Source organism: Cibotium barometz, chromosome 17, assembly GCF_041138505.1.
Source record: "Cibotium barometz isolate CiBa-2024 chromosome 17, ASM4113850v1, whole genome shotgun sequence".
Classification (NCBI taxonomy): domain Eukaryota; kingdom Viridiplantae; phylum Streptophyta; class Polypodiopsida; order Cyatheales; family Cibotiaceae; genus Cibotium; species Cibotium barometz.
In genome coordinates, this window is record NC_141062.1 from 56,986,466 (window position 1) to 57,014,454 (window position 27,989).

The 27,989-nt window shown below is 46.0% G+C and overlaps 1 protein-coding gene across 2 annotated transcripts; it reads left to right on the plus strand.

Moving 5' to 3' along the window:
* LOC147630217 (serine/threonine-protein kinase D6PK-like) lies at positions 1-27,989 on the plus strand. Of its 2 annotated transcripts, XM_086811855.1 has the most exons (4): positions 1-419; positions 798-1,150; positions 1,411-2,328; positions 26,700-27,989. In XM_086811855.1, exons 3-4 carry the CDS (start codon positions 1,592-1,594, stop codon positions 27,628-27,630), a joined length of 1,668 nt encoding a protein of 555 aa, XP_086667981.1. In that variant the 5' UTR covers positions 1-419; positions 798-1,150; positions 1,411-1,591; the 3' UTR covers positions 27,631-27,989. The 2 variants fall into 2 exon arrangements, with proteins under 2 accessions (XP_086667981.1, XP_086667982.1); XM_086811856.1 differs by lacking the exon at positions 798-1,150 and having other exon boundaries at positions 3-419.

Below are 27,989 nucleotides of genomic sequence, written 5' to 3' on the forward strand. Positions count from 1 at the left end.
ATATCCTTCTCCTTTGTCTCGTTGACACACGATCGAAAACTCAATTCTCCGTTCTTTCCCAATTGTTAAGCTAGCCAGAGCTGGAGTACAGTTCAGGAAATGATAGCTTGGAAACTGAGCTTTGACGTTCCATATCATCTCAATTCATGCAATTTCTGGCATTTGAGTCCCATACTTTCTCACGATTTACTACAACATTCTCCTTCTCCCATTTTTCGGTCCTTCGGGTCCCATAATTTTATCAAAATTTCTGCTATTTCTAATAACGCAATCATTCGTCCACAAGCAGAAAAGGAGAAATCAATGCTTATTTGATTTGCCATTGCCCTTACAACGCAGAAGGCAATTTTGTGAATAACAAACTGGACTTCCAAAGCAAGGCGAGCTCTTTTCCTGCAAGCTTGAGTGTAAAACAGCAGGTGGGCTCTTGAAATTCTGCTGCATTTCAATAGTAAAGTAGGGTCTGAAAGCTTTCTTCCCCGCTTCTGTATAAAAAATCGGGTGCGTTTTGTTAGTAGGGTTTTGAAAGCTTCCTATGTGAGTAAAAAGGTGGGCGCTTCAAAATTTTCTGCATTTGAGGGTTAGGGTTTCTTCCGGGCGCACTACAGAGAGAGCACTTTTTATCAGACCATGTCCTCCTTTTCTCAAATCAGACTCTGATCCTTTGCCATTTTCTTCACATTCTTCCTTGTGTGGGTTTTTACTACACCATGCAATCTCTTTGACAAGAGGGGGACGAAGAAGAAGGGTTGTTTGTAAAGGCAGAAGATATACAGTGCTTTGTTGTTTGATTTCAGGTCAATTGCCTGAGAGATCAAGAGAAGATTTTGGAGTTTCTTCAGGTGTCCCTTGCTTTTCCAGACATTGATCTACTTTTTTGCTCCTGGATCTACGACACCTTCTTGTACAGTTGGATTTCTGTCTCTTTTAGCAAAAGACAGCCATGCTTCAGGGGTGCCTAAAATACCTCATTATACCTAATTAAGATGATTTACCTCTCTTTTTCAAACGCACGCTCATACACCTTCTCCACCTCTTTGCAAAAAGCCCTTCAATCTGTAGGGGTTGTCCCAACACCATATTCCCTGTTACAGATTTTGAAGGACTTTCATGGTTCAGGATATTCATGTTGCATAAGTTTAATCATTAGGTAAGATTTTACCATAATCGACAACATTTTGAAAGCTTGAGAAGGCTATGAATCCCGCATCTCTACATTCTTACACATTAACTATGAGTATGTACAATCATAAGAAACAAGAGAGAAAGGTCCATGGTTGTGAATGCTCAGAGTTTGGTATATGTAGGAGTGCATGCTTTTGCTTTATCATTTCGATGGGCTTAGCATCTTCTTGCATGATACGAGCCAGTTAATGCTAATGTTGATGCTCTCGTTTCTGTTGCATGCAGCTAGCTTGCTGTTTTTACATGGGAAATGTATGTTAGCTCTTTAAGTTTATGCTGAGCTGCAGAAGACCAGCTTCTGTCTCGCTCTATCAAGTAGTTGCAGATGATCAACTGGCAAAAATGCTTTATTGAAGGGAGGCAGTCAGATTCGGATGGATTTTCAGGCATACAATAGAACATAACAATGGCAGCATTTGATTCTCCAGGGACTAGTGCTGACAGCTCAAGGACTGTTAGTGTGGATTCTGTACAAAAGGTGTCTGTTCATCTAAGCAACATTTTAACCTTGGAAAGGATTGTTGAGAAAGGCAGTACAAGTGGAGCACTTCCCAGCATCATCAGTCCAAAGAGTAGTGTTAACATCAATACTAATGATGCAAAAAACAGTGACACTTATGCAAGTGAAGCGAAGTGCAGTGGTAGGGATGACTCGGCTGTGGAAAGCGTGAAGAGTAGCGGTAGTCGGGTTAGTATCAGTAGTTCGGCAAGCGATGAAAGTGTCAGCAGTAGCATCTTTGGTGCCCCCAGTAAGCCCCACAAGGCCAACGATGCAAGGTGGGACGCTATTCAATTGGTGCGCACACGGGATGGCACTCTTGGGTTGAGCCATTTCAGGTTGCTCAAAAGGCTTGGATGTGGAGATATTGGCAGTGTGTATCTTTCAGAGCTGAGCAGCAGCAAATGCCATTTTGCTATGAAAGTGATGGATAAAGGGTCACTGGCTAGTCGCAAGAAGCTCTTACGGGCTCAGACAGAGAGGGAGATTTTGGCATCTTTAGATCACCCCTTCTTGCCGACTTTGTATGCACATTTTGAGACCGACAAATTCTCTTGCCTGGTGATGGAGTTCTGTCCTGGTGGAGATCTGCATACTCTCAGGCAGCAACAACCAGGAAAGCATTTCTCTGAGCTAGCTGCTCGGTATGTACTACCTTCCTGCACTGAAGGTTGAACCTTTTACTGTTTACACTTTCCTTTGATGGCGTTTAAGTGCATGTAAGTTTTTTTCTGCTTTGTCTTGTATTGCCTGTTCTTTTTTGTTGCCTAGAAGATCTGGACGTTATCCCTTCGTTGTCATAAAATAGGACTTTGCACATTTTGCACCTGCACTCTTCCTGCCGGTAGTCATTGATATGCCAGCTATGTGGACTCTGCACATTCTGCACCTTCAGTGTCCCTGCCGGAAGTCAATGATATGCCAGCCTTGTGGAGAGTGATAGTGTCTGAGCCAAGTGGAAGAGATGCATGACCTGCTAAAAAGTAAAACCCTGTAGACTCTAGAATAGGGTTGCGAAACAAGGCGTTAGTCATATTGACAGCAGAAATGGCCTGATCTAGCTGCTTATAGTAGCTAGAAAACTACTCATGTAATTCCTTGCAGCAGTCAGTCTACAAGTTTGATCATGCTGACACGTAGTCTTTTCATGGTAGTCTTGTTGTGTTCCCCCAGAGCTCTCTGCCTTTAAGTTTACCAGTATGTGCCTCTAACAATGTTGTGTGCGCCCTGTCCTGCTTCCCCCCGTTTCCCCTTCTGTAGTCGCAATTTGGTACCCACCAGGAGGTGGCTTGGTCTTCCCACCTGAAACGGCCACAATACCAAGAGGGCCTGCGGGGTTTGAACTTGGCACCTCCCTTCGCCAAGTCACAAGCCCACACGGCTAGGCTATGCGCCTGTTGGCTGTTCCTGTCCTGCCTGAGCAGGCCGGGCCCAAAACAATAAAATGCCTGGCCTTCAATAATAAACTTGCCCACCCTCATAATAATGATGTGTACACGTGTATAAAATACTGATAAATACCCGTAAATTCCGAAAATAGTAGACATCAACCACTTTTTTGCTTACTCTATGTCATTATCCTCAAGTGAAATCTCTATTTTTTCCCCCGAGAAATAGATCCTTCTATCAGTTAATGAAAAACAGCCACAATGGGCTAAATACAACCTCGCCTCATGTAAAGGACGGGGATCAAATAATCAAAAGGGGTGGAGAAAGATGCACTTCCCCTCCGGCTGGCCGCTCTATGTGGAGATGCCTATAATAATAAATTTGGAAGAAGAAGAAAATAAATAAGTGGAGCTAGAATGCTCCTGCACAAAAGACCAATTGGCCCCAAAGCGTGGTGTCCCCCGCAGGTATTTATTTATAACTCAAGGTCGGTGTAGCCCTTGTTCAGTTCCCGAGAAGATGCCTCCTTGATTCACGAGGAGGAGATCTCCTTCTAGCTTTCACCCAAGATGTGTTGCGGGATACAAGAGCCTTGGCCCCTTATTTATACAAGTTTGGGGGAAAAAGCTATGCTTTTCCCCCTTAGAAAAATCTATTACAAAGGCTTTTTCCCAAAAACTATCGAATAGCTTTTCTCTTCTCTTTTTTTTAAAAATAAAAAAAATACATGGCGCTTAAGCGTTTTCGAAAAAAAGAAATCCCACGCTGATTTTATTTTTCGCGTTTGGGCTGCCCGCCGCTTTTTCCCTCGCGTTTGCTTTCCTTCGTTGCTTGTGCACCTGTCCGCTTGCATGGCAGCCAGCCGCCATCACTTCAGCCAGCCGCCATCGCTTTAGCCATGCGCCACGCTGCAACCATGCGCTTGCTGCACGGCGCTTCTCTTTCTTTCTCTCTTGTGCTTGGGTGCAGTACGGCTGAAGCGCCTGCCATGTCAGCACCCAGTGGCAGCGCTTGCAGTCTTGCAGCCTGTCTATCCAGCAGCCAGCTGCCACGTGTCAGCGCCACACGTGCAGTCCAGCCTGTGCAGCCAGCCGTACCTACACGTGTCAGCTGCCACATCAGCTGTGCCATGTGTCGGCTGCTGATTGGGCTGAATCACAAGGTGCCTTAGCTGCTGTTTCCTGCAACAAGGTAAGAGAGAGACCAAAAACATGCACACATGTACACACACACCAAACATGTATCTGCATCCACACACGTGTACAAACTTACACATCCATATACAGGTAAACATGATTAGTGAATGCTAAACAGGTTTAAAACATAATTACAATGCTTAAGAAAAAGAGGTAAAATACTCAGTCCTGTAACATACCCCCCTCTTAAAACAAAGCAATCGTCCTCGATTGTTCATTCAAAGGATCTGCCAACTGAAACAGAACCTAAAAGAGCAACGAGAAAGCTATGTTCTGCCAACTAAAACAGAACATCTGAATAACATAAATCAAGGGCATCCACCTCGTGAATAGTCATGTCCCCCTGGATGCTTTACCTGCTCCGCTCATGGCCATCCCATAGGACCCACGATCAGGAATACATCATGAACATGAGTAAACACTGATGCATATCAAACGAAAAGTCTAGAATAGGCGTCCCCATTCTCTGAAGAGATTAGTATATCCATGAATCAAACCATGTGACTAGTACACATATATCATAGAAATAGCAGATATACTGCTGTCAGTTCAGTATCTCGGGTGTGCTGATAAGAACACCAAGCGACTTCCAGATCTCATCCAAGTGAACTCTGTGACAAAAGAGCGGAGTCACCCCCCTCTTGAGTAACAGGTAGTACTCCAGAATCCACAGCTGAACCTGTTGAAGCACTTTCTAAGGTAGGCTTGAAACCAAAAGCCTCGAGGTAAAGTTGTAGAATCTTGGTGAATTTGCCAAGTCACCCTCCTCCATCCACTTCGAATCCATAGGTGAATAGTTCACAAACTTCACCAGATATCGACGTGAAACTTTTCCTCTGACTTTTCTTGGACATCAAGTGTGAAAGGAACATATAATATTTTGTACTTCTATATTATATGGATGTGGCACACATGCAAGGGTTGACTTGCATTTTGTGGATACCACACTTTTGGCTCTCTCTCTCTCTCTCTCTCTCTCTCTCTCTCTCTCTCTCTCTCATTTCTTTGTGTGAGCTTCTCTACCCTGCACCTAACCCTAATGTGCAGGTTTGTGTGTGTGAGTGTGTGAGTCCAACACCCAACATTTGGTATCAGAGCTGGGAGCTGGGAGCTGGCCCTGATATTCTGCTACTGGAAAAATTCCTGCGAGATTCCGTCCACAGGCTGCCAAATTCCGTCGCCTGTGTTTTTCCGTCCGTCAGGTTCCGTCGCCGCTGTGTTGCCCAGCCTCGCGGGTGGCACCGCTCCTCCAGCTGGCGTCCCAACTGCACCTCTCGCCCGTCCGTCGGCGCTTGGGAGCTCCGTCACCCGTACTACGTCCCGGCCCGGCCTGGGCCGTCAACGATCCGCACGTGCTCCCGTCCGGCCTTAGTCGCCGCCGTCATCGTCGCTCAGACCTCGCCGTCACCATCGCCCTGCGCTCGCCGTTCCGATCGACCAGCGTCGTCCCCACCGTCGACGTTTCTGCTCCAGCCGCCGTCCGTCCTCCACCGTCGACTCCAAGCACCTGCGCGCTCGCCCGTCTCGCTAGTCCAAGGCCACCGTCTGTGCTCCGTCGGCGGTCTATGCTCCGACTCGACCGGCACCCGTTGACTCCGAGACCCGCGCTGGCAAGGCCGTCGGCGCACCCTGTCCGACTCCAGCGCCGGGAGCCTGTGTCTGAAGCGCCTACCCGACTGATGACTCGCCCGACACCTGTAGCTGGGCCCGATACCTTCAGTGCCGTGCTGCTTCCGCCGTGCTTCTCGCCCGACACCTGCACGCCTAGACGACTTCTGCACGTCTGCCTGCTGCTCGCCTACGACTGGCCCATCGGCTGCCCACAGCCATCTGCCGTCCAGCTGCCTCCGTGTGCCTAGCAGGCCACTCGACTGTGTGCTCCCAGCCTACACTCTGCAAGTATGAGGTATTTCTAATACACATTTTTTTTAATCGAACCCAAATACAAAATTTGCAGCCATTCCAGTACAGGCCATATGCAGATTTTGCAGACACTGCTGTGCAAGTCAGATCGAAAGGAAAATTGCAGATGAAATTTGGGGGTTTTTGAAATTGAGGTCAAAATCAGCAAATTGAACCTCTCTTATTTGCAGAAATTTGGGGGTTTTCAAAATTGAGGTGAAAATCGACAAATTGAGCCTCTTTCATTTGCAGAAATTTGGGGCTTTTGTGAAAATTGGCCAATTAGATGCACATTGACGCAATTGGAGTGCATACAAATTGGGGATTTTCTGATTGGAGCATGTAATTGGGCATTACAGCTGCGATTTGTCGCGTATGTATACACATTGGGTGTAATTGGACAATTCGGTGCAGGTTTACACTTGCTTTGGTTTGCAGGCATACATTTGCACAGGATGCAAAAGAGAAAAAGAAAGAAGCAGGCAATGCAGTAGCAGACTCTTCGGATGACAAAGCACAGCAATCAGCTAATGTAATCCAGGAAGAGTACACTTTTTTGGTCACATGCACTAGTGACACACCAGGTGCTTCAGACACTGATATGTCTTGCATTGCATCTGGCAGACAGAATGCATCATGGTATTTTGATAGTGGTGCTTCGAGCCACATCACTTCATGCAAAGATGTATTTCAGCACTTGGTTTATGCTTCAAAAGGTCGCACTGTATCATGTGCAGATCATACCACATATCCAGTAAAGGGAATTGGTAATGTCATACTTATTGCAGCCAATGGTGCCAATATATGTATGAAAAATGTATTATATGTTCCAGGGATAAAGAAAAATCTGCTCTCCTTCTCAGCCATAAACGACCAAGGTTTAAAGGTTGAATTTGAAGACGGGAAGTGTTTGGTAAACACGATACAAAGGCTTGTATAAGCTGGACAGCTATGACAAGCGCACTTATGATGCAAATACAGTGGCTGCCCACACTCCTGCTATGCATGATGCAGAGCTATGGCATGCTCATTTTGGGCATGTAAATTTTCAGAGTTTGATGCTTTTGCAGAAGCATCATATGGTTGATAATATGCCGCCTCTTGAGTCTCCGCCAAGACATGTATGTGAGGGGTGTATTTTGGGAAAGATGCAATGGAAACCATTCCCCAAAGATGGAGCTGTTAGAGCTGAAAGTAAATTACAGCTCATACATAGTGATGTACGTGGTCCAATGCGGACACCATCCATAGGGGCATCTTTACTTTGTCACATTCATTGATGACTACTCCAGGTTTGCTTGGGCTTACCCTTTGAAAGCAAAAGCAGATGTGTTTACATGCTTTCGACACTTTGTAGCAATGGTTGAAAATATGTGTGCATGTAAAGTCCAAACACTCCGCTCAGATAGAGGTGGAGAATACATGTCAAATGCATTCAAAGATTATATGCTTCCAAAGGGCATCAAACACCAATGTACTGTGCCTTATACACCGCAACAGAATGGTGTAGCTGAAAGGAAAAATAGATCTCTCATGGAAATGGCAAGATGCATGGTAAAAGCACAAAAGTTGCCTCACAAATTTTGGATGGAAGCTATAATGTGTGCAACTCATGTGTTGAATAGGTGTCCAACAAAAGCTTTGAAAACCATAACACCATTTGAGGCTTGGTATAGCCGAAAGCCAACAGTGGATTATATGCGTACATTTGGGTGTTTGGCATATGCACATGTGCCAGAACAACTCCGAACAAAGCTTGATGACAAAGCAATTAAATGCATTTTTGTGGGCTACAGCAATGAAAGCAAAGGATACCGTCTTTATAATCCAACTACACGAAGGATTTTTGTGAGTAGAGATGTGGTATTTGCTGAAAATTCAGAACAGCCCATGGTCAGCTTGTATAAAAGCAATGATACAGGCTTATAGGACATGTTTGATGGACTTTTACCCATTGCAATTAGGGGGGATTCAGATCAGCCAGCCCCTACACAAGAAAATCCACATGTAGAACATGTGGACCAGCCAGCCATTCAGCCCCCTTCTTTGGAAGAAGTGGAAGATTTTGTCAGGGAAGAGCAAACAGCCATAGACACAGCCAAGTCAGTGCCAAGATGGTTGCTGAAAACTTTGCAAGAAAGCAAACTTGCAGCTCCACTCACAGGTAGAACAAGGGCTAGTTCCAGCCATGCTTTGAATGTACATCGTGGGGAGTCTGCATTCCCAATGGGTGGTCTCTTTGATTCAGAAGAGCCTTGTTCTTATGAAGAAGCACATGAGAATGAGCATTGGTTGCAAGCTATGCAAGCTGAAATTTCTTCTATCATGAAGAACAATACATGGGATCTTGTGGAATTGCCTAAAGGCAAGCATGTAATTGGCACAAAGTGGGTGTACAAAGTCAAAAGAAAGTCTGATGGTACTATTGACAGGTACAAAGCAAGACTTGTGGCTAAAGGCTACTCCCAGAAAAAGGGAATAGATTATGAAGAGACTTTTGCTCCTAGTTTTTTTCTTGGCAGCTCATGCATATCTTGGTTGAGTAAAAAGCAACCCACTGTTGCTACATCTACTTGTGAGGCTGAGTACAGGGCAGTCTTTACAGCTACAGTAGATTGTGTATGGTTGAGGAGACTATTGGGTGATCTTCGTGAGTGTCAGCAGACACCCACCACCATTCTCACTGATAGCCAGAGTGCTATGGCCGTGGCACGAAATCCAGTATTTCATGCACGTACCAAGCACATAGAGATTCATTATCACTATGTCAGAGAGAGGCTACATGCAGGGGAGATCAGTTTATCTTATTGCCCTACACAGGATAATGTTGCAGATCTATTCACAAAGGCTTTACCTCGAGAAAAGTTTGAAGCTTTCCGCAAAGCTTTGGGCTTACTCTCATACAGAGAGTGATCTGCTACCTTGTACAGGTTCACACTTCCACTACAGGGGGGATTTGTAGGCATATGCTCACTTATGGTAGTGCTATGTGTGAACAGGGCTTAACCAAGGGCACTTTTTCCCATGTGGTTTTTCCCTTTGGACATCAAGTGTGAAAGGACACTCTAACATATAATATTTTGTACTTCTATATTATATGGATGTGGCACACATGCAAGGGTTGACTTGCATTTTGTGGATACCACACTTTTGGCTCTCTCTCTCTCTCTCTCTCTCATTTCTTTGTGTGAGCTTCTCTACCCTGCACCTAACCCTAATGTACAGGTTTGTGTGTGTGAGTGTGTGAGTCCAACACCCAACAAGAATCTCATCAAGTTCTTCCACCTCTGGTTGCGGCTCATCAACCTGATTTGTAGGCACCGCACCTCTGGAAGGTCTAAGAAGACTCACATGGAATGCATTATGAATCTTCCAATGATCCGGTAACTGAAGACGATAGGAAACATCACTCATCTTCTCAATCACCTGAAAAGGCCCATTGTACCGCATACTCAATTTAGGATATAAGCTCTGTTTACCCTTCATTTTCCTGAGTCTAGCCTTCTCAAATCTCAAAAGGACCCAATCACCCAAATCAAAAACCAATGATTGACGGTGAAGGTTTGCTGCTTTCCTCTGTTTCTCTTGAGTCCTTTGAAGAGCCACCTTGACCTTCTTGTAAGCCTCATCCATATTCTCCACAAAACGATCTGCCTCGAAGATCTTATCTTTTGTATGCAGGATCGGAGGTACTTTTTTCCCGCTTCCACAATCTTGAAAGGTGTCTTACCTGTTGTCGAAGTGTGAATGGTGTTGTTGTAAGCAAACTCCACCAAAGGAAGATACTTTTCCCACTGTTCCTTATGATCCGAAACATAACTCTTTAGAAGATCCAATACAACTGAGTTGGCAATTTCCGATTGCCCATCTGTTTGTGGATGAAAAGACGATGAGAACTTCAACGAAGTCTTCATGTTCTCGAACAATGCTCTCCAAAATAAACTCGTCATTCGAGGATCTCGGTCACTGAATAGATGTGGGCATCCCATGGTATTTGAAGATATTCGTCAAAATTATCCTCACCATTTGCTCTGCATTAATCTTCTTCCTGACTGAAATGAAATGAGCCTGCTTGCTGAAACGATCCACGATAGTCTAGATGCCATCATTCCCACTCTTTGTCCTAGGAAGATCAAAGATAAAATCCATAGCAATACTCTCCTATGTGGAATAGGCAAAGGATGAAGTAACCCAGATGTCTTTTGACGGTCATACTTCACCTTCTGACAAATGATACAATCACGAACAACATCCCTACGCATAGTAAGCCAATAAAAGAATACCTCCAAAGCTTTCAATGTAGCCTCAATACCACGATGTCCTGCATAAGGCGGAGCATGGCATTCTGTCAACACCTTCTGCCTCAATTGAGATGTGACACATAGTTTGTCATGCATTATCAAAAATCCTTCCTTGAGAGAATAATGATCAACTCGCTCCCCTTCAGTCAAACGATCAAAAATCTGCTCAAAATCTGAGTCACGAGCATACTGTTCTCGCATATCATCAAGTTCATGATGAAAGATAATGGAGACGGCAACCACATGTGGTCTCCTAGACAAGGCATCTGCTACCACATTCTTTTTACCATCCACATGAACAATCTGAAAGTGAAACATGGACAAAAAGTTTGCCCATCTCATATGCTTCTTTGAAAGCTTCGTTTGGGTAAGGAAATAGCGAAGAGTCTGGTGATCACTCTGAACAATGAAATCAGCCCCAAGAAGGTAATGCTTCCAAGTAGAAAGAGCATGAATAATCGCAAGAAGCTCCTTCTCATATACTTGTAGATTCCTTTCTGCTGGTGACAAAGTTCTACTCTAATAAGCAATAACATGTCCATCCTGCAGCATAAGAACAGCTCCAATGCTATTCCTGCATGTATCACACTGTACCACAAAAGGTTTATGAAGATCCGGTAAAGCCAAAACTGGACCAGTGGTTAGCTTTTCCTTAAGCTTGTTGAAAGCTTCCACTTCCTTTTCTATCCATCGGAATTTTATATCCTTTTTGGTCAGGTGATGTAAAGGTGAAGCAATTTTTGCAAAGAATCGGATAAACCTCCTTTAATATGAACAAAGTCCTAAGAAACTTCTCACATCATGAATAGTTTGTAAATCCGGCCAATTCTTTATTGCTTCAATTTTTGCTGGATCCATCTTGATGCCATCCTTAGACACTCTGTGCCCAAGAAAGTGAATCTCCTGCATGAAGAATCCACTCTTCTTTCCATTGACAACCAACCTATGCTTTCTGAGTTCCTCAAAGACTTTGGTCAAATGCTCCCGATCCTTCTTCTCTGAATGAGAAAATACAATCATATCATCAAAGAAGGTGCCGACAAGCACAGTGGGGTCGAAAAATCCGATCCATCATCCTGGAGCATTCGTAAGACCAAAAGGCATGACCAAAAACTCATAAAGTCCAAAAGTTGTCTTGAAAGGTGTCTTGTGCACATCTTCTGGCCTGATGCGAATTTGATGATATCCACTGTTCAGATCAATGCGACTGAAGTAAGCTGCTTCCTATAACCGATCCAAAATATCATCGATTCGAGGTATAGGGAATCTGTTCTTGATGGTAATCTTATTCAGTGCCCTGTAATCAATGCCCATCTGCCAAGAATTATCTTTCTTTTGTACCAAAAGCATTGGTGAACAATAGGGTGAAGAGCTTGGCTGAATCAACCCTTTGTCCAACAGATCACGCACTTGGCTCATAATCTCTTCTTGTTGAGCTGCACTCACCCTATAGGGTGGCTTATTCGGTGGTGAACTTCCAGGAATCAAATCAATCCCATGATCCTCAGGCCTAGCAGGTGGCAATTCCCCTGGCAAAGCCTATGAAAAACAATCTTGAAAACTTTTGAGAAAGTCCAATCTTTCCTTATCCAACTCAGGTAGGTTAGAATCTGTGGTATCTTGATTCTCTTTAACAAACACTAAGTAAACAGAAAGATGTTTCTATATTAAACGAGAAATGGCTGAGGTTGATACAACAGGAATAGATTCCCCTTTAAGCTTTACATCAAGAGTGTGTTCCTTATTCTTATTAGTGAGAGATTTTCCTGTTGAAAGTATCTACTACCGCTTTAACCTTATGGCACCAAGGCATACCCAACAAAACATCACAACCCTCCAAAGGCATTATGAAGAAATTATCCTCTCTGTCTGTGTAAGTCTGCACACTGAGACGCAGTTTCCCAATGATCGGTGTGTAACCTCAACCGAATGTCCAGGACAAGCCAAAGTAGCCTCATGCAACACACCCATCTCCTCTGGTTTGATGCCCAACTTTACGGCAAGCTCGAGTGAAACCGATCCCGTCAAGTGGGAATAGACTCCGTTGGACACCCACATGCGTAATAGCACAACTTAGTATCACAATTTGAAATGGACAACTTAATAACAACTGAAAAATTGAAATGAAATGAAATGTTGATAGATGGACACCAGCACTGGGGCCGGAACGGGCCAACCCCCCCCTCAATATATGATATATTATTGGGAGTATTTAACAAATACAATGCTCCATGGGTTCAATGAACCAGATGATGTCCATGTACAACTGAGATGAATACAGTACCAAACAAGAGGCTCGAAGTAGATGTTCGAAGGAGAGCGATCACTTGAGTGGTCCAGTCTCTACGGTCCTGTGCCTTCATTGGAATCCGCGGAGAGTGCCCCACTGGTGTTCCGGGACCACGCACAAACAGGTGCTCCCGTACTAACGCTTGGCTCTCCCGATCTCGGCACCTTCGGACCGTGGTTCTCCAAAAGCTTGGACTACCCGGTACCTAACGGGTGTTAGCGGTAGAGAGAATCCTTTATCAGATTTACAACAAAGTTCTTTACTTAAATCTGAATTCACTTACTTGTAGCTAGCAAATGGAAGACAGATACCCGAGGTGTCTGTGTGCAGCTACTAGGGCGTAGCAGCTTGTCGAGGAGGAGGAGGAGGAGCTGCCTGTGTAGAAGGTGTAGCCACCTAGGAGGAGGGAGACGCTGCCTAGGAGGCGGCGGCTTAGCCGCCTATGGAGAGGATGAGGAGGCGCAGCTTGCTGTGGGAGGCGCTGCCACCTAGAGAGTGCAGAAGTCGCCCGCTGCAGCCACTTGTAGGGTGGCGCAGCTGCCGGTATGGGCAAGAGACATCCAATTGCAGCCGCCCGTGGGGAGGAGGCACAACCGCCTGCACAGTAGACAGGCACAGCCACCTGTGGATGCGAGTGGGAGAGAGGCGCAATCGCCTGAAGGAGGTGCAGCCGCCTGATGGATAGGAGACGCCTGGCTGCAGCCTGCGCCACTTGAGTGTAGAGGGGAGCTTGCTGGAGAACAGGCGCAGCCACGTGCAGAAGGCGCAGCCGGTAGCAGAGGAGGTACAGCCGCCTGTATGGGAGGAGGGGCAGCCGCCGATGGAAAAGTGGTACAACCGCGTGCTGCCTGGAGAAAACAACCGCTTGCAAGGGAGGAGGAGCAGCCGCCGTTTGCTTGTGGAGGTGGAGGTGGCGTAGCTTGAGAAGGAGGCGGCGCACAATCATCTGGGCGGAGAGCATAAGGGTGGTCGCCTCTTTGTAGGTGTTGGAGAGGAGTTAAATGACCACAACTGGCCGGCTCCCCACGTTTGCATGGGGGCGGCCAGCTTCATGGTGTGGTGTGGGTAGGTGGCCATGCACCCACCCCCACACACTTAAAGGGTTAAGCGTGGCTCCCCACCATGTCCCATATGTGGGGTGCCCACTTTTAAGTGAATGTAAACTTACAACCTTATAAAATGAAAGGTTAGAATTAAAACTATTACACCAACAAGTGCAATACACTTACCACCTGTTCACACGCAACAAAACTCGTCACAGAAGACAGAGCAAACTTCATGACTCACTGGCAGGCGTCCCCGCTCAGTAAGTGGCACGTCAAGCAGGCAAACACAAGAATACAAGTCATGCGAAAACAGTTTTAAACATGCAAAACATGAGTGCATGTGCAAATAGTATCATGGACATATCTCTCGTTCATGGAACAAGTACAAAACATCTGTCAAAATGGCACGACAGAAAACATAAATCCTGGTCTTCCTATGGAGTGACAGTCCCATAGGTAAAACACAGTTCCAGGCATGAGCCTCCCTATGGAGTGACACTCCCATAGGTAAGACATGGCACAAATACTGGCTCTTCCATGGCGTGACAATCCCATGGATAGAACACAGTCCATGTCATACACGGGTGGCACCAGTCTGGCTCTCGTCCATACGACACCATCCTGCTAACACACGGGTGGCACCAGTCTGGCTCCCGTCCATGTTAAGCAAAAATACTGGCCCCTTCACATGAGACATCAGCCTGGCCTCAAGTGAACGAGACACAAAATTGGAGATGGACCAAATGGTCGGCCAATTGGTGACATCCCCCCGGGCATCTAAAGAGTTGTCCTCAACTGAAAAGCCTCAAGATATGCCTGCAACAACTGTGGGTAGTCAACAAAATAATCCTCATTTACCCACTTTGCATCAATAGGCAAATAATTTTTGAACTTCACAAGGTATCTCCTGGAAAGCTTTCCTGCGCTCCTTGTGAAAGACAATCTGTTCTGGCTGGAGAATCTCCTCAAGCTTATCAATCTCTGGCGGATCTTCTGTGACAGGTTCGTCAGGATCTGGCTCCACATATTTCCGAAAAAGACTCACATGAAATGCATTGTGAATCTTCCAACGACTAGGTAAAGCAAGCCTGTATGACACTTCATTGATCTTTTGAATCACCTTGAAGGGTCCATAATAGCGAGGAGAAAGCTTAGGATATGATCCTTCTCGTCCTGGCCTCTTCCGAAGCCTAGCCTTCTCAAATTTCAGCAAAACCCAATCACCTTCTTTCACTTGCATGTCCCTTCTATGCTTGTAAGCAGCCATTTTATGCTTATCTTGTGACCTTGCAACGGCTGTCCGTACTTGGGCAAAGGCCACATCCAAGTCACGAACATATTCATCAGCTGCAAAAATCTCATCCTTTGTACGAAGGATGGGTGGCAATACCACTCTGCCATAAATAATCTCAAACGGAGCCTTTCCCGTGGAGGTATGGATCGTATTGTTGTAGGCAAACTCAACAAGTGGAAGATACTTCTCCCATGCAGTCTTTTGATCTGCCACATAACACTTCAACAAATCCAACACGGCTGAATTAGCAGCTTCACTTTGGCCATCCGTTTGGGGATGATAAGCTGACGAAAACTCAAGTTTAGTACCCATGTTATCAAATAAAGCTCTCCAAAAGAGGCTGGTAGTCCTTGGATCTCTATCCCCAACAATGGATTTAGGCATGCCATGATGCTTGAAAATATTAGCAAGAAAAAGCTTTACCATATGATCAACTTTAATAGTTTTCTTGACGAGCAAGAAATGAGCTTGCTTGCTAAACCTGTACACAATGGTCCAAATAGCATCATTCCCATGCTGGGATCTAGGCAAGTCCATAATGAAATCCATAGTAATACTTTCCCAAGGTTGCGAGGGAATAGGCAATGGCTGAAGCAAACCTGGAGGTTTTTGCCTGTCAAATTTCACCTTTTGGCAAGTAATACATGCACGTACATAAGTCTCAATGTCTTTACGCATGCTTGGCCAAAAGAAATCTCTCTCAATCATGCGTGTAGTGGGCATGATACCTCTATGACCAGCATAAGGTGGAGCGTGACATTCCTCCATAACCTTTGGACGCAAATCCTTCACGGCACATAGGCAGTTATCCTTCATAAGATAACCCTCATTGATAATATAAGAGGCATGTGAATGACCAGCCATCAAATCAGTCCATATATGGCAAAAATCAGCATCCAAATGATACAAATCTCGCATAGTAGATAAGTCCCCATGAGAGGCCACTGAGACTGCAGCCACAAAAGGCCTCCTGGATAATGTATCTGCCACCACATTTTTCTTTCCCGGAGTATGCACAATCTGAAAATGAAACATGGAAAGAAAGTTTGCCATTCTCATCTGCTTCTCCGAAAGCTTTGTTTGAGATAGAAAGTATCTCAAGCTTTGATGATCTGTCTTGACTACAAATTCAGCCCCAAGAAGATAATGTTTCCATATCTTTAAGGCATGAATTACAGCCAAGAGCTCCTTCTCATAGATATCCATATGAAGCTCAGCATCATGCAAACGACGGCTCTCGTATGCAACTGCATGCCCTTCTTGATTTAGGACAGTCCCTATACAATCGCCACAAGCATCACATTCTACTACGAATGATCTTTGCAAGTCAGGAACAATCAATACGGGTCCACATATGATAGCATGCTTGAGCCACAAGAAAGCATCCTGTTCTTTTGAAGTCCATTTGAAAGTGGTTTTCTTCTTTGTGAGATCATGTAGAGGGGTGGCTATCATAGCAAAATGCCTTATGAAACGCCTATAATATGAACATAATCCCAGAAAACTCGTACTTGATGTACATTTTGCAATTCTAGCCAATTCCGAATGGTCTCTATCTTTGCACGATCCATTGTTACTCCATCCTTGGATACAATGTGACCCAGATAATGTATCTCTGAAAGGAAGAACTCACTTTTCTTGGCATTAATGAAAAGTCTATGCTTCCGCAACTCTTCGAACACTGTGGCCAAATGAGTTTTATGTTCCTGCTCATTCTTGGAGAAAACCAAGATATCATCAAAGAATACTCCTGTGAATTTGCGATGGGATCGGAATATTCTATCCATCATACGATTAAACGTAGCAGGAGCATTGGTGAGATCAAAGGGCATCACCAAAATTCATATAATCCAAAGGCTATCCTGAATGCAGTTTTATGGACATCTTGTGGCACCACTCGTATTTGGTGATAACCGCTCTTCAAATCAAAGTTGGCTGAAACAAGCCGAACCATCAAGCTTATCCAAAATGTCATCAATACGCGGAATTGGGAATCTGTTCTTGATGGTAAGCTTGTTTAAAGCTCTATAGTCCACACACATGCGGAATGACCCGTCTTTCTTTTGGACAAGAAGTACAGGAGAGCAATAAGGTGAGGAACTAGGCTGAACCAAACCTTTCTCTAAAAGCTCATTTACGTGCTTCATGATCTCTTCTTGTTGTGCGGCACTCACACGGTATGCGGGTTTGTTAGGTGGGAAACTACCTGGCACAAGATCTATGCGATGATCCTCGGGCCTTTGGGGAGGTAATTCACCTGGCAGTGCATCAGCAAAACAGTCGTTGAATGCATGAAGAAAATTCAGCCTATCATAAGTCATAGCATCCACATTTTGATGACTTGGTATAATGCTATCATGAACAAAAACCAAGTACGCAGAAAGACTCTTTTTCATTGCTTTATTAATTTGGATGTGAGATACAAGTGGGATGGAATCCCCTTCTTTGCCAGCATCAATGAAATGCATGCGGCCTTTATGCATAAAAGAAATCATGTTGGTCTTGTACTCTTTGCGGGGCTCAAGCCTATGATGCCATGGCTTGCCCAACAATACATCACATCCATTTAGTGGTGCAACTAAGAAATGTTCATTATCAAGGTAGCCCTGGATATATATGTGCAACTTTCCTATCAATGGGGTAACGTGCACCTCTTTACCAACAAAGGCCGCTTCGGCTTCAATCTGAGGTCCCATGTTCTCAACCTCAACACCCAAGGCAGCTGCTGTTTGTATAGAGATGAAGTTATCGGTTGCACAGTCATCAAACATGAATAAGGCGGGCTGATCCTTGATTTGACCCCAAGCCTTGCATACCATCCGCTCTTTTGCATCATGTTTTGTGTTTCCCTGCACATCGGGAACTGCATGTACATTAGCCTTGGTCTGCTTGTCCTCGTGCTTAGGTTTGCGGTCAGGGCATTGTCGAAACATGTGCTTTTTGCTGCCACAAGAAAAACATTTTCCCTCCTTGGCATATTGCTCTCTTTGCTCCGGGTCAAGCCAAATTTGTTCTTCTTTGGGCCCTGATCTTTAGATGAGGTATTTTCAGCTTTACCTCCCTTGTGGGTCTCCCGGAAGTTCTTTTTAGGTGGCTGTCCACCATTTTGCAGATTTGGGACAGCCTTGTCTTTCCCCTTTGAACCGCCTTGATCTTGCTTAATTTTGAGCACCAATTGTTCCGTAGTAAGAGCAGAGGCTGTGAGCTGTTGCAAAGTACGTTTCGGGTTTAATTCAATGCCCGAATGATAAGCTGGTTGCAATCCGGAGCGAAACTTCCTCTTTCTTTCATTCTCAGTGATTTGCATAAAAGGAGTTACCTCAAGCAACACTTTCCAAAACTTGTTGACATACTGTTGCACATTTTCATTATCTCTTTGCTCAAGTCTATCCCACTTTTGGGTGAGAGTTTGCTCCGCATTTGGTGGCAAAAACTGAGCATAGGATCTGTCCTTAAAACTCCTTCCAGGTGCAAATGGGGTCCTTGGTGATCTTTTCAGTGATCCACCAATGAGCAGCGGTCCCTTTCAAAAACATGCTAGCATGGCGTACTTTAGACACAGTGAAGTCCTCATCGCTAAAAGCAATGTCATTGGTGGCAAAAACTGAGCATAGGATCTGTCCTTAAAACTCCTTCCAGGTGCAAATGGGGTCCTTGGTGATCTTTTCAGTGATCCACCAATGAGCAGCGGTCCCTTTCAAAAACATGCTAGCATGGCGTACTTTAGACTTCTCAGTGAAGTCCTCATCGCTAAAAGCAATGTCAAACTGTGCCATAAATGCTAACACTTTGGAAGCATCATGCTCTCCATGAAAAACATCAAACTTAACAGACTTGTCACCTGCTTTAAATTCCTTGAGCTTTCTGGCATGAGGCTCATGGTCCTCTCTTTTTTTTTTCCCTTTATTCAACGGGGCAGCCCTATCTGCATGGGCTTCATGGGCCATCTTGGAAGTTTCATGAAGCACAGTGGCATGTGCTCCACGAACTTGAGAATCAGATGCATGTGACTTTTCTGCTTAAGGCAATGTCTCTCCCTGAGACAACTCAGAAGGCAAAGCTCTTCTAGTGGTAGACCTGTCACCCCTACCATGGGATACATGTCTTGAATGCATGTGACCATCATGCCCTCCATGAGCACTAGCATACATATATCTGTCAGGCTTTGTGCTTTGTGGAGAAGATGCATGACGAGAGGTGACTGTCACCTCTTCCTTTTGCATAAATGACCTCAACCTTTGAGATGCCGGATCTCCATGCTTCAAGCGAGGTGGATTTCTGAATTTCAGCTCTCCATCTTCCCCCTCTTTGATGTCACCTTTGCGGAGGAGATAGGAAAGTGCCAACTCCCTTGGCTTCTTGCCCACTTCCCGTGCCATGGACTCAAAAGTCACATCTACCATTGCATCGGCTTTCCTTGCTTCAATGGCACTTTGCACATGGGGATCTTCATGCAAAAATTTCAGCTCTTGCTCTTGTGCCTGCAAAAGTTTCTCATATGCTCCGATTCAGCCCTCATTGCATCTGGCTCTTCTTCTTGCATGACTGTCTTTCCTCGAGACAGTTGTCTCTTTGAATCACTATCATTTACCCTCTCAAGGGGCTTGTGCCTTCCTTGTAGAGCATCAGAACCACGTGAGGCACTTGATGGGCCCCTCGAATTAGGCACTTCCAAAGGGTTGCCTTGGCTGTCCGTTGTGTTAAGTGTGCTAGAAGCGGGGTGTCCAATACACAGGACTCCGTTGGACACCCACACGCGTAATAGCACAACTTAGTATCACAATTTGAAATGGACAACTTAATAACAACTGAAAAATTGAAATGAAATGACATGTTGATAGATGGACACCAGCACTGGGGCCGGAATGGGCCGACCCCCCTCTCAATATATGATATATTATTGGGAGTATTTAACAAATACAATGCTCCATGGGTTCAATGAACCAGATGATGTCCATGTACAACTGAGATGAATACAGTACCAAACAAGAGGCTCGAAGTAGATGTTCGAAGGAGAGTGATCACTTGAGTGGTCCAGTCTCTACGGTCCTGTGCCTTCATTGGAATCCGTGGAGAGTGCCCCACTGGTGTTCCAGGACCACGCACAAACAGGCGCTCCCGTACTAACGCCTGGCTCTCCCGATCTCGTCACCTTCGGACCGTGGTTCTCCAAAAGCTTGGACTACCCAGCACTGAACGGGTGTTAGCGGTAGAGAGAATCCTTTGTCAGATTTACAACAAAGTTCTTTACTTAAATCTGAATTCACTTACTTGTAGCTCGCAAATGGAAGACAGATACCCGAGGTGTCTGTGTGCAGCTACTAGAGGTGGACACTAGGGCGCAGTATCCAGGAGGAGGAGATGCCTGTGTAGAAGGTGTAGCCACCTAGGAGGAGGGAGATGCCGCCTATGGAAGGTAGGCGCAACCGCCTGCAAAGGAGCACAGCCGCCTGCTGGGCGGGACACAGCTCCCTGCTGTGGAGGAGGCGGCGGCGTAGCTGCCTATGGAGAGGATGAGGAGGCGTAGCTTGCTATGGGAGGCGCTGCCACCTAGAGAGTGCAGAAGTCGCCTGTAGGGTGGCGCAGCTGGCGGTATGGGCAAGAGACATCCGACTGCAGCCGCCCGTGGGGAGGAGGCACAACCGCCTGCAGTAGACAGGCGCAGCCGCCTGAGGATGCGAGTGGGAGAGAGGCGCAGTCGCCTGAAGGAGGTGCAGCCGCCTGATGGATAGGAGATGCCTGGCTGCAGCCTGCGCCACCTGCAGTGTAGAGGGCAGCTTGCTGGAGAATAGGCGCAGCCACCTGCAGAAGGCACAGCCGCCAGCAGAGGAGGTACAGCCGCCTGTATGGGAGGAGGGGCAGCCGCCGATGGAAAAGTGGTACAGCCGCCTGTTGGAGAAAACAGCCGCTTGCAAGGGAGGAGCAGCAGCCGCCGTTTGCTTGTGGAGGTGGAGGTGGCGTAGCTTGAGGAGGAGGAGGCGCACAATCATCTGGGCGGAGAGCAAAAGGGTGGTCGTCTCTTTGTAGGTATTGGAGAGGAGTTAAACGACCACAGCTGGCCGGCTCCCCACGTTTGCATGGGGGCGGCCAGCTTCATGGTGTGGTGTGGGTAGGTGGCCATGCACCCACCCCCACACACTTAAAGGGTTAAGTGTGGCTCCCCACCATGGCCCATATGTGGGTGCCCACTTTTAAGTGAATGTGAACTTACAACCTTATAAAATGAAAGGTTAGAATTAAAACTATTACACCAACAAGTGCCACTCTTTAGCAGTAAGAGAAGCGGGCATTACACCCCTTTCTTTGATAGGCTTTTGCTGCTTCTTCTGGAGCAACACATTATAGCACTGGGTTTGCCAAATATCATAGTTATGTGAGCCTTCAAGCTTCTTGATGTGAAGCAATGAAGAGCTCTCACCTGTGGTTGCCATAGCAATATGCAACCTGTCAATGCCTGACTCCCTGCAAAATGTGCAAACACTGCACCAAAAGCACACAAAGTGCTCACAGTTGTTCTCCCAAGCTTTATCTCCCACTGCGGAAGCACAAATGCAACTCTACTCCCACTGTATGTGATGAAATCAGCAAAATCTGGTTGCTGCAGATTTAGGACAGCACCTTAAATGTGCTCTGTTCCCCTTCCAAAGTACTGTACAGCAGTACTAAGTGCTCACCAATGATGTACCAAACCTGTACCGACAAGTACAGCAGCTGAAAATGAACCTTTTCCTCACTCAAATCAGTGTACAGCCATGCCAAAACTTGCACAAAGCTGTGCCAAATCTGTACCAGCAGCTACAGTAGCAATAAATGCTCTCCTGGCTGTCCAAATGAGTGAAAATCAGACTTTTACAGTCTCGAACACTGCATACAACAGTTCCGAACAGAAATTGGGCAAAAGTCCCTTGACTGCAAGCTGATTTCTGAGGATTCAAGGCATAAATGTCTTGCCTGCTGCTTTGCCAAGCTCAACAAGCATAAAATCTTGAAAAGCCCCTTGATTTAAGATCAATTGCTGATCATACATGGTACATTGACGCACATGAAGGCATCCAAAGTCTTCACGGTGCTTCCCCCTGGCCACATATACATCAAATACATGAAAGCCCCTTGATTTACAGGCACATTGAGTGCTTGTAAGGCATCAACACATTGCCCAAAGCATCAACTGCGAGTGCCTGCATGCAAATCAACTTAATCGGCACAAAAGCCCCTTGATTTGCACTGCAATTTGCTGCAATTTTGCCCGAATGTGCGATTTCTCACATCATACAGCATGTATGAATGCCCAATTGCACAAATACATCAAAAGCCCCAAATTTTGACAACCAATTTCCTGCAAATTGATCCTGATTGTGACCAATGTCACCCAATTTTGCCAATTTTGCTCAGAAATTGAGCAATTCGGCACCTGTACGTGCTCAATTGATTGAATTGATAAGAAATTCCCAAAATTGAAATCAAATACCTCTTAATTTTTTGAATTTCTCTGATCTGCAGGCTAAATTTCAGTTGTTGCAGGAGAAAGGGCGGGGGCACGTCTGATGCTGCTGAATGCTGTTGAGCTGGGCGCTTGTCTGGCTGTGAGCTGTGCGCTGGCTGGACAGCGCTGTGCTGCTAGTTGGACGGATGGCTGGGCAGCCCTCTGCGCTGCCTGGTTGGGCAGCGTGGCTGCTGCTGGGCAGCCCTCGTCTCCTCCTCGCCTAGTCACGCGGACCACCACCCGGCGCCTCAACGCGCTCGAATTTGTTGTAAAGGAGAAGGTGACGTGGAGCGTAGCGTACGAAGCGTACGTGAAAAAAAAATTCGAATACTAACGAGTCGGCGACGCACGGCGCCCGACTCCTCCGGTTGTACGCGAAAGCTCCAGCACGGCGCCCGATTCAACGCCCGCCACCTTCTTCTTCGCTCGCCTGCCTAGTGGCTTTACGCCTTTTGGATTGTCACACTGCCTACGACAGGGTTACAGGGCAGCTTCACATGTGCTTTAGCACCTACAAGAGTTTCTGCCCACGCAGCACACACAGGCGACCAGTTCTGATGCAGCACGCAAGTCCGTACAGTACATGCAGGCTCTGATACCAGTTGAATGGGAGATCTAATTAGGGTTAGAGATTCATGTGGGAGACATGCACAGAGAAGCAAGGGAGAGAGAGAGAGAGTTGTGGGGATAAGTCAACTCATCAAGATGTGAGTGTGTGACTCCCCTATCACACATGTATATTGCACTAGTACACATAGTGCACTAGTACACATAGTGCACTTAGTACATTAAAAGTACTAAGTGTACTATGTCCTATAACTTATGGGCTTGTACACACTATAAGGGTGGGCATAATGCCTTTACCCCAACACCAATATGGACCAAAATAACTATCAGGCCTGCAAAGCCCTCTCAATGACTGAAATAAGCCAGTGGAAATCTCGGTGAACGACAAAGCATGTGTCCTTTTTCTTTGTAGATGAAACAACGTCTCTCCTTGAGCTTCAAAGCCTTAAGGAGACGGTTTTTCTTCGTTGGAGTCGAGTTAGAATTCTTCGAAGGTTGGTCCGAAGACTTTCCTTCTTGTACTAGTCATCGGCGCGGAGAACTTGCTTTTGTGCTTGTTCCCTTGCTCGGTTACGGGCTTGGTTTTGGAAGAGACCATCGTATCATCATAAATACGCGTAGAGTGAATGGTTTTGTCCAAAGTTTTGCACTTGTTATTCTTGACCTATAAATGGTACGAGTCGGGTAAGCCTACTACGAAGAAACCCAAAAGAGTAGTAGAATCCATCTTCGTAGCTTTCATCTGCAAGTCTCTAAATTTCTGGAGGTAGACCTCATAAGTGAGTGAGAATCTGCGAGGTCATTGTCAAACTGGCAAACTGAGCAACTATGTCGTAGTCATCCTCCTTGAGGAACTCTTTCTTGAAGACTTCTTCAAACTGCGCCCAGGTTGTTGGTTTAGGTTTGAGTTCTTTCCACCAGAGCAAAGCCTTGCCCAAGAGGAAACTTGCTGCCAACTGAATCTTTTTGTCATCGCATAGGGATGAAACTAGAAGTGAACGTGTCACTTATGTAAGCCACGTGTCCACAATCTCCGTGGTACGTTGCTTTTGCTCGCCTCCAAACTGCTCCGGAGTAATGTTGGGGCCTAAAGCAGACACCAAGGTATCCATACCCGAGAGAGTGGACAGGGTAGTGGTCAATAAAGAGATGGAATTTTGCAAAGTCTGCATGTGCGCGTCAACCTGTGCTTGATGCTCCATAAAAGAAGCCTCGAAAGTAACTGTAAACTCCCGAAAATCAGATTTAGTCACGAAATCTTCGAAAAGATGGCCATCGGCGTCTTAGGCAAGTGAGAGAAAAGCCTGTCTACAAGCAAGAGATAGTGCAAGAGAACTCCAGGAGATGTGCTGCTAGAAGCTCACACTAGGCGTTTTTTATAAGCCCCCAAAGCTTTTTTGTTTTTGTTTTGTGGCTTTTTGTAAAAAAAAAAAAAAACCTCACGGAATGGCTTTTGTAAAAGCCACACATAAACTGTGAAAAGCCACACTAAAAAAAACCACCCTAGTCGTGTTTGAAAAAAAAAACACTACCTTCGTTTTTTAAAACCCACGCTGCATGCTTTTTTGTTTTTTTGCTACATTGTTTTTCAAAAAACGTAAGGTTCTTAGAAAAAATGGAAAGCAAACGCAGAGGGCTAAAAAAAAAACGTGGGCTGAAAAAAAAACGGTGTACTAGCCACTTGTTGATTGCAGCGAATGTCTTCGCCATCACCTGCGAACAACAGCGGCCGCCCAACTGCATGCCGTTCGCCGACATACTTGGCCACCTGTTTCTCACGCACAGTTGACAGTCGACAAGCTCTCTCTCTCTACCTTGCTGATTCACACAGCCGACAAGCTCTGTCTTGCTGATTCACATAGCCGACGATCTCTCTTCTTCACAAGCTGTCCAAGTCGACCCCTTTCATGTCCACCACCCAACTCGGGTTCTGGGGATGCAAATTAAATAAATAATTAAAAAAACACACTGAAATCTGGAAAAAAAAACAGCAATCATCTCGAACTCAGACCTCTTTCTTCTCTACCTACTAACTTGCACGCTCTTCGAGGCATGCTCTGATACCACTGTCAAAACCCCATGGGTCTCCTCGTAGAGCAATCCTGAAACGAGACTTGAAACCTGCAAAACAAAGCCATAAAACGTGAAGGGGATGCAGGCCTGACTCACCACCCAACCATAACAGCCGTGGGCAAAACCCACAAGACTTGGCTGTCCCCACTGAGCCACAAGCTGAGCTAACTAGCAAGATGCATTGACCAATCTCTACTCCATGACGTCCCATACTGCCATGGAGCTACCCTCGTGGGCCTCGAGACTGCTGCCGTCCTCAGCTGCATGAAGCAGGTGCACGTCTGCACTAGATCCAAGCTCCTGACCGCAGAGCTCTCCCAAACACTCGCGAGACTCTGACTAACTGACTAACCTTGGCCACCCTTTTATAGGCTCTTGGCTGGTCACCGGGCGTCCACACTTGGATGCCCGTCTGTTAGGGCGTCACCACTTGGGCGCCCGCCCGTCAGTCCATCCCTAGGCCACAGCTTGCCAATTAGCCTGCCTAGCTCCAAGCTACCCCAAGCCTCGAAGCTAGTCTTGTGTGCGTGTTGCACACGCTAGATACACTCTGTGCACATGACAGTCAATTACATTAGATGCCCAAGAAGGTTTTTCACCAAAGATGAAGCTGACCAACCTTGAAGCTTGAGCTCCAAGTCCGGCAGGGCTGCCAGACGAGGTCTTGGATGACCTGTTTCTGCCATGCCTGCCCATGCAGCAGTTGTGTACTTTGCCTGGAGCAGCTCATATGTAAAATAGGTAGTGGGCTGCTAGCAGTATGCAATCATGCCCAGGGATTTCAACAGGTCTGGCAGCCTCTGGCTGAGGTTTGGGAACCCTGCTTTCATCCTGTGTTACTGCATTCTGATTTGAGCAAGGATACTGTCTGGACACACTTTGGCAGGAGATCTGTGCCACAGATGGGAGTATAAGCAAGACCATAGCTTGAGCTAGAAATCAAACATTTCTGTGGTCTTGCTGCAAACAATGGTCTGCCTCAAAGAAACATTCGTGCTGCAAAGGAGGGCTGGTACAGGTTTACACAAGGCTGGAAACTTCTCTGACTTGTGCTAACCAGGCAGCGGTCAGATTAGGGCAAACGAGGGCCAAGAGTGGTGGTACTCTCTGGACGAGTTCAGGTGGGCAGGCTGTGGATGACGGGTGCACTGGCTGGTCAGGCTGGAGTAGCAGGCTGACTGCTGGCAGATCAGCTGCAGCCGACCAGCTAGCAAGGGGGGCAGCCCTTTAGATAATGGGGTGTCCTCCCCCTTTCCAAATAAGAGCAGCAGTTGTAGCATTGAAGCAGCCTTCTAGAAAAGCAGGCTTGCAAAAGATTCATGTTTTTTTTTGTATTTGCATCTTCGAACCGAATTTTGACACTGAGAGCTGCCTTTGTGTTCCTCTCAAGGACTCTCTTTTATGTAATTTTCATGGATAAAACAATAGTGCTGTTGATGTCAGATGATGCTTAGTTCTTTTTGTTTTTTTGCAGATTTTATGCAGCCGAGGTCCTGATGGGTTTGGAGTATCTTCACATGCTGGGAATTGTGTATAGAGATTTGAAGCCAGAGAATGTGCTTGTGAGAGACGATGGGCACATCATGCTTTCAGACTTCGACCTGTCGTTAAGGTGTGTGGTTAGCCCGACTCTGGTCAAGTGGTCATCATCTGACTTTGATCCATCAAAGAGAATATCAGCATATTGTATACAACCTTCTTGCGTGGAGCCCTCTTGTGTACAACCGGTCTGTGTACAGCCTTCGTGCATTGTGCCAAAATTCTTTGGGTCCAAGTCTAAGTCAAAAAAGAACAGGAAACCAAAGAATGAAGTGGGGAATCAGGTCACACCATTGCCGGAGCTCATAGCTGAGCCGACCGGTGCCAAGTCCATGTCTTTTGTTGGTACTCATGAGTACCTTGCCCCGGAAATAATCAAAGGAGAAGGGCATGGGAGTGCTGTTGACTGGTGGACCTTTGGCATTTTTCTGTATGAGCTCCTATTTGGAAAGACTCCCTTTAAAGGACCAGGAAATCGGGCCACTTTGTTTAATGTGGTTGGACAACCACTCAGATTCCCGGAGGTGCCCACGGTGAACTTTGGGGCTAGGGATTTGATCCGTGGCCTGCTCGTGAAGGAACCCCACCATAGGCTAGGTTTCAAGAGAGGTGCCACAGAGATCAAGCAACATCCCTTTTTTGAAGGCGTCAACTGGGCGCTAATACGCTGCACAACTCCTCCAGAGATCCCGAAGCCCTTTGAGATAGAATCATTACTGAAAGCAACCCCTAGTGGTACCTCAGGCATGCTTGGAGAAAAAGCTACTCTTGAAGATAAGAAAGCAGAGGGTGCAGGCACAGGCACAGGCACAGGCACAGGCATGCCTTCTAATAATGGGCACTACTTGGATTTTGAGTTCTTCTGATGGGTTTTGAGTTCTTCTGATGGGTGTGGGCAGAATCACGACACTTGAATGAGTTGTCTATGGCACCTCCTTTTACACTCGAATGTGCTCATGCAATTCTTATATGGGAAGTCTGTTTTGGTTAAAGCCTATGACTCTTAAAATGGCCAAACACGTCAAATTCAATACTGTTTTGGTTTCAAGTAAACCATAATTTGTATCATAGTGTCTGAAGTGCACAAGCAACATAGTGATTTTATACTATTTTCGCTGGCAGTTCAAGCTTTTATGTACTCATTTGACTGCTGACAGTTATTGCCTTATCTTAAAACGGGATTGCTATGCAATAGAAGACTCTCACGACGAGCACTTTTCGATGT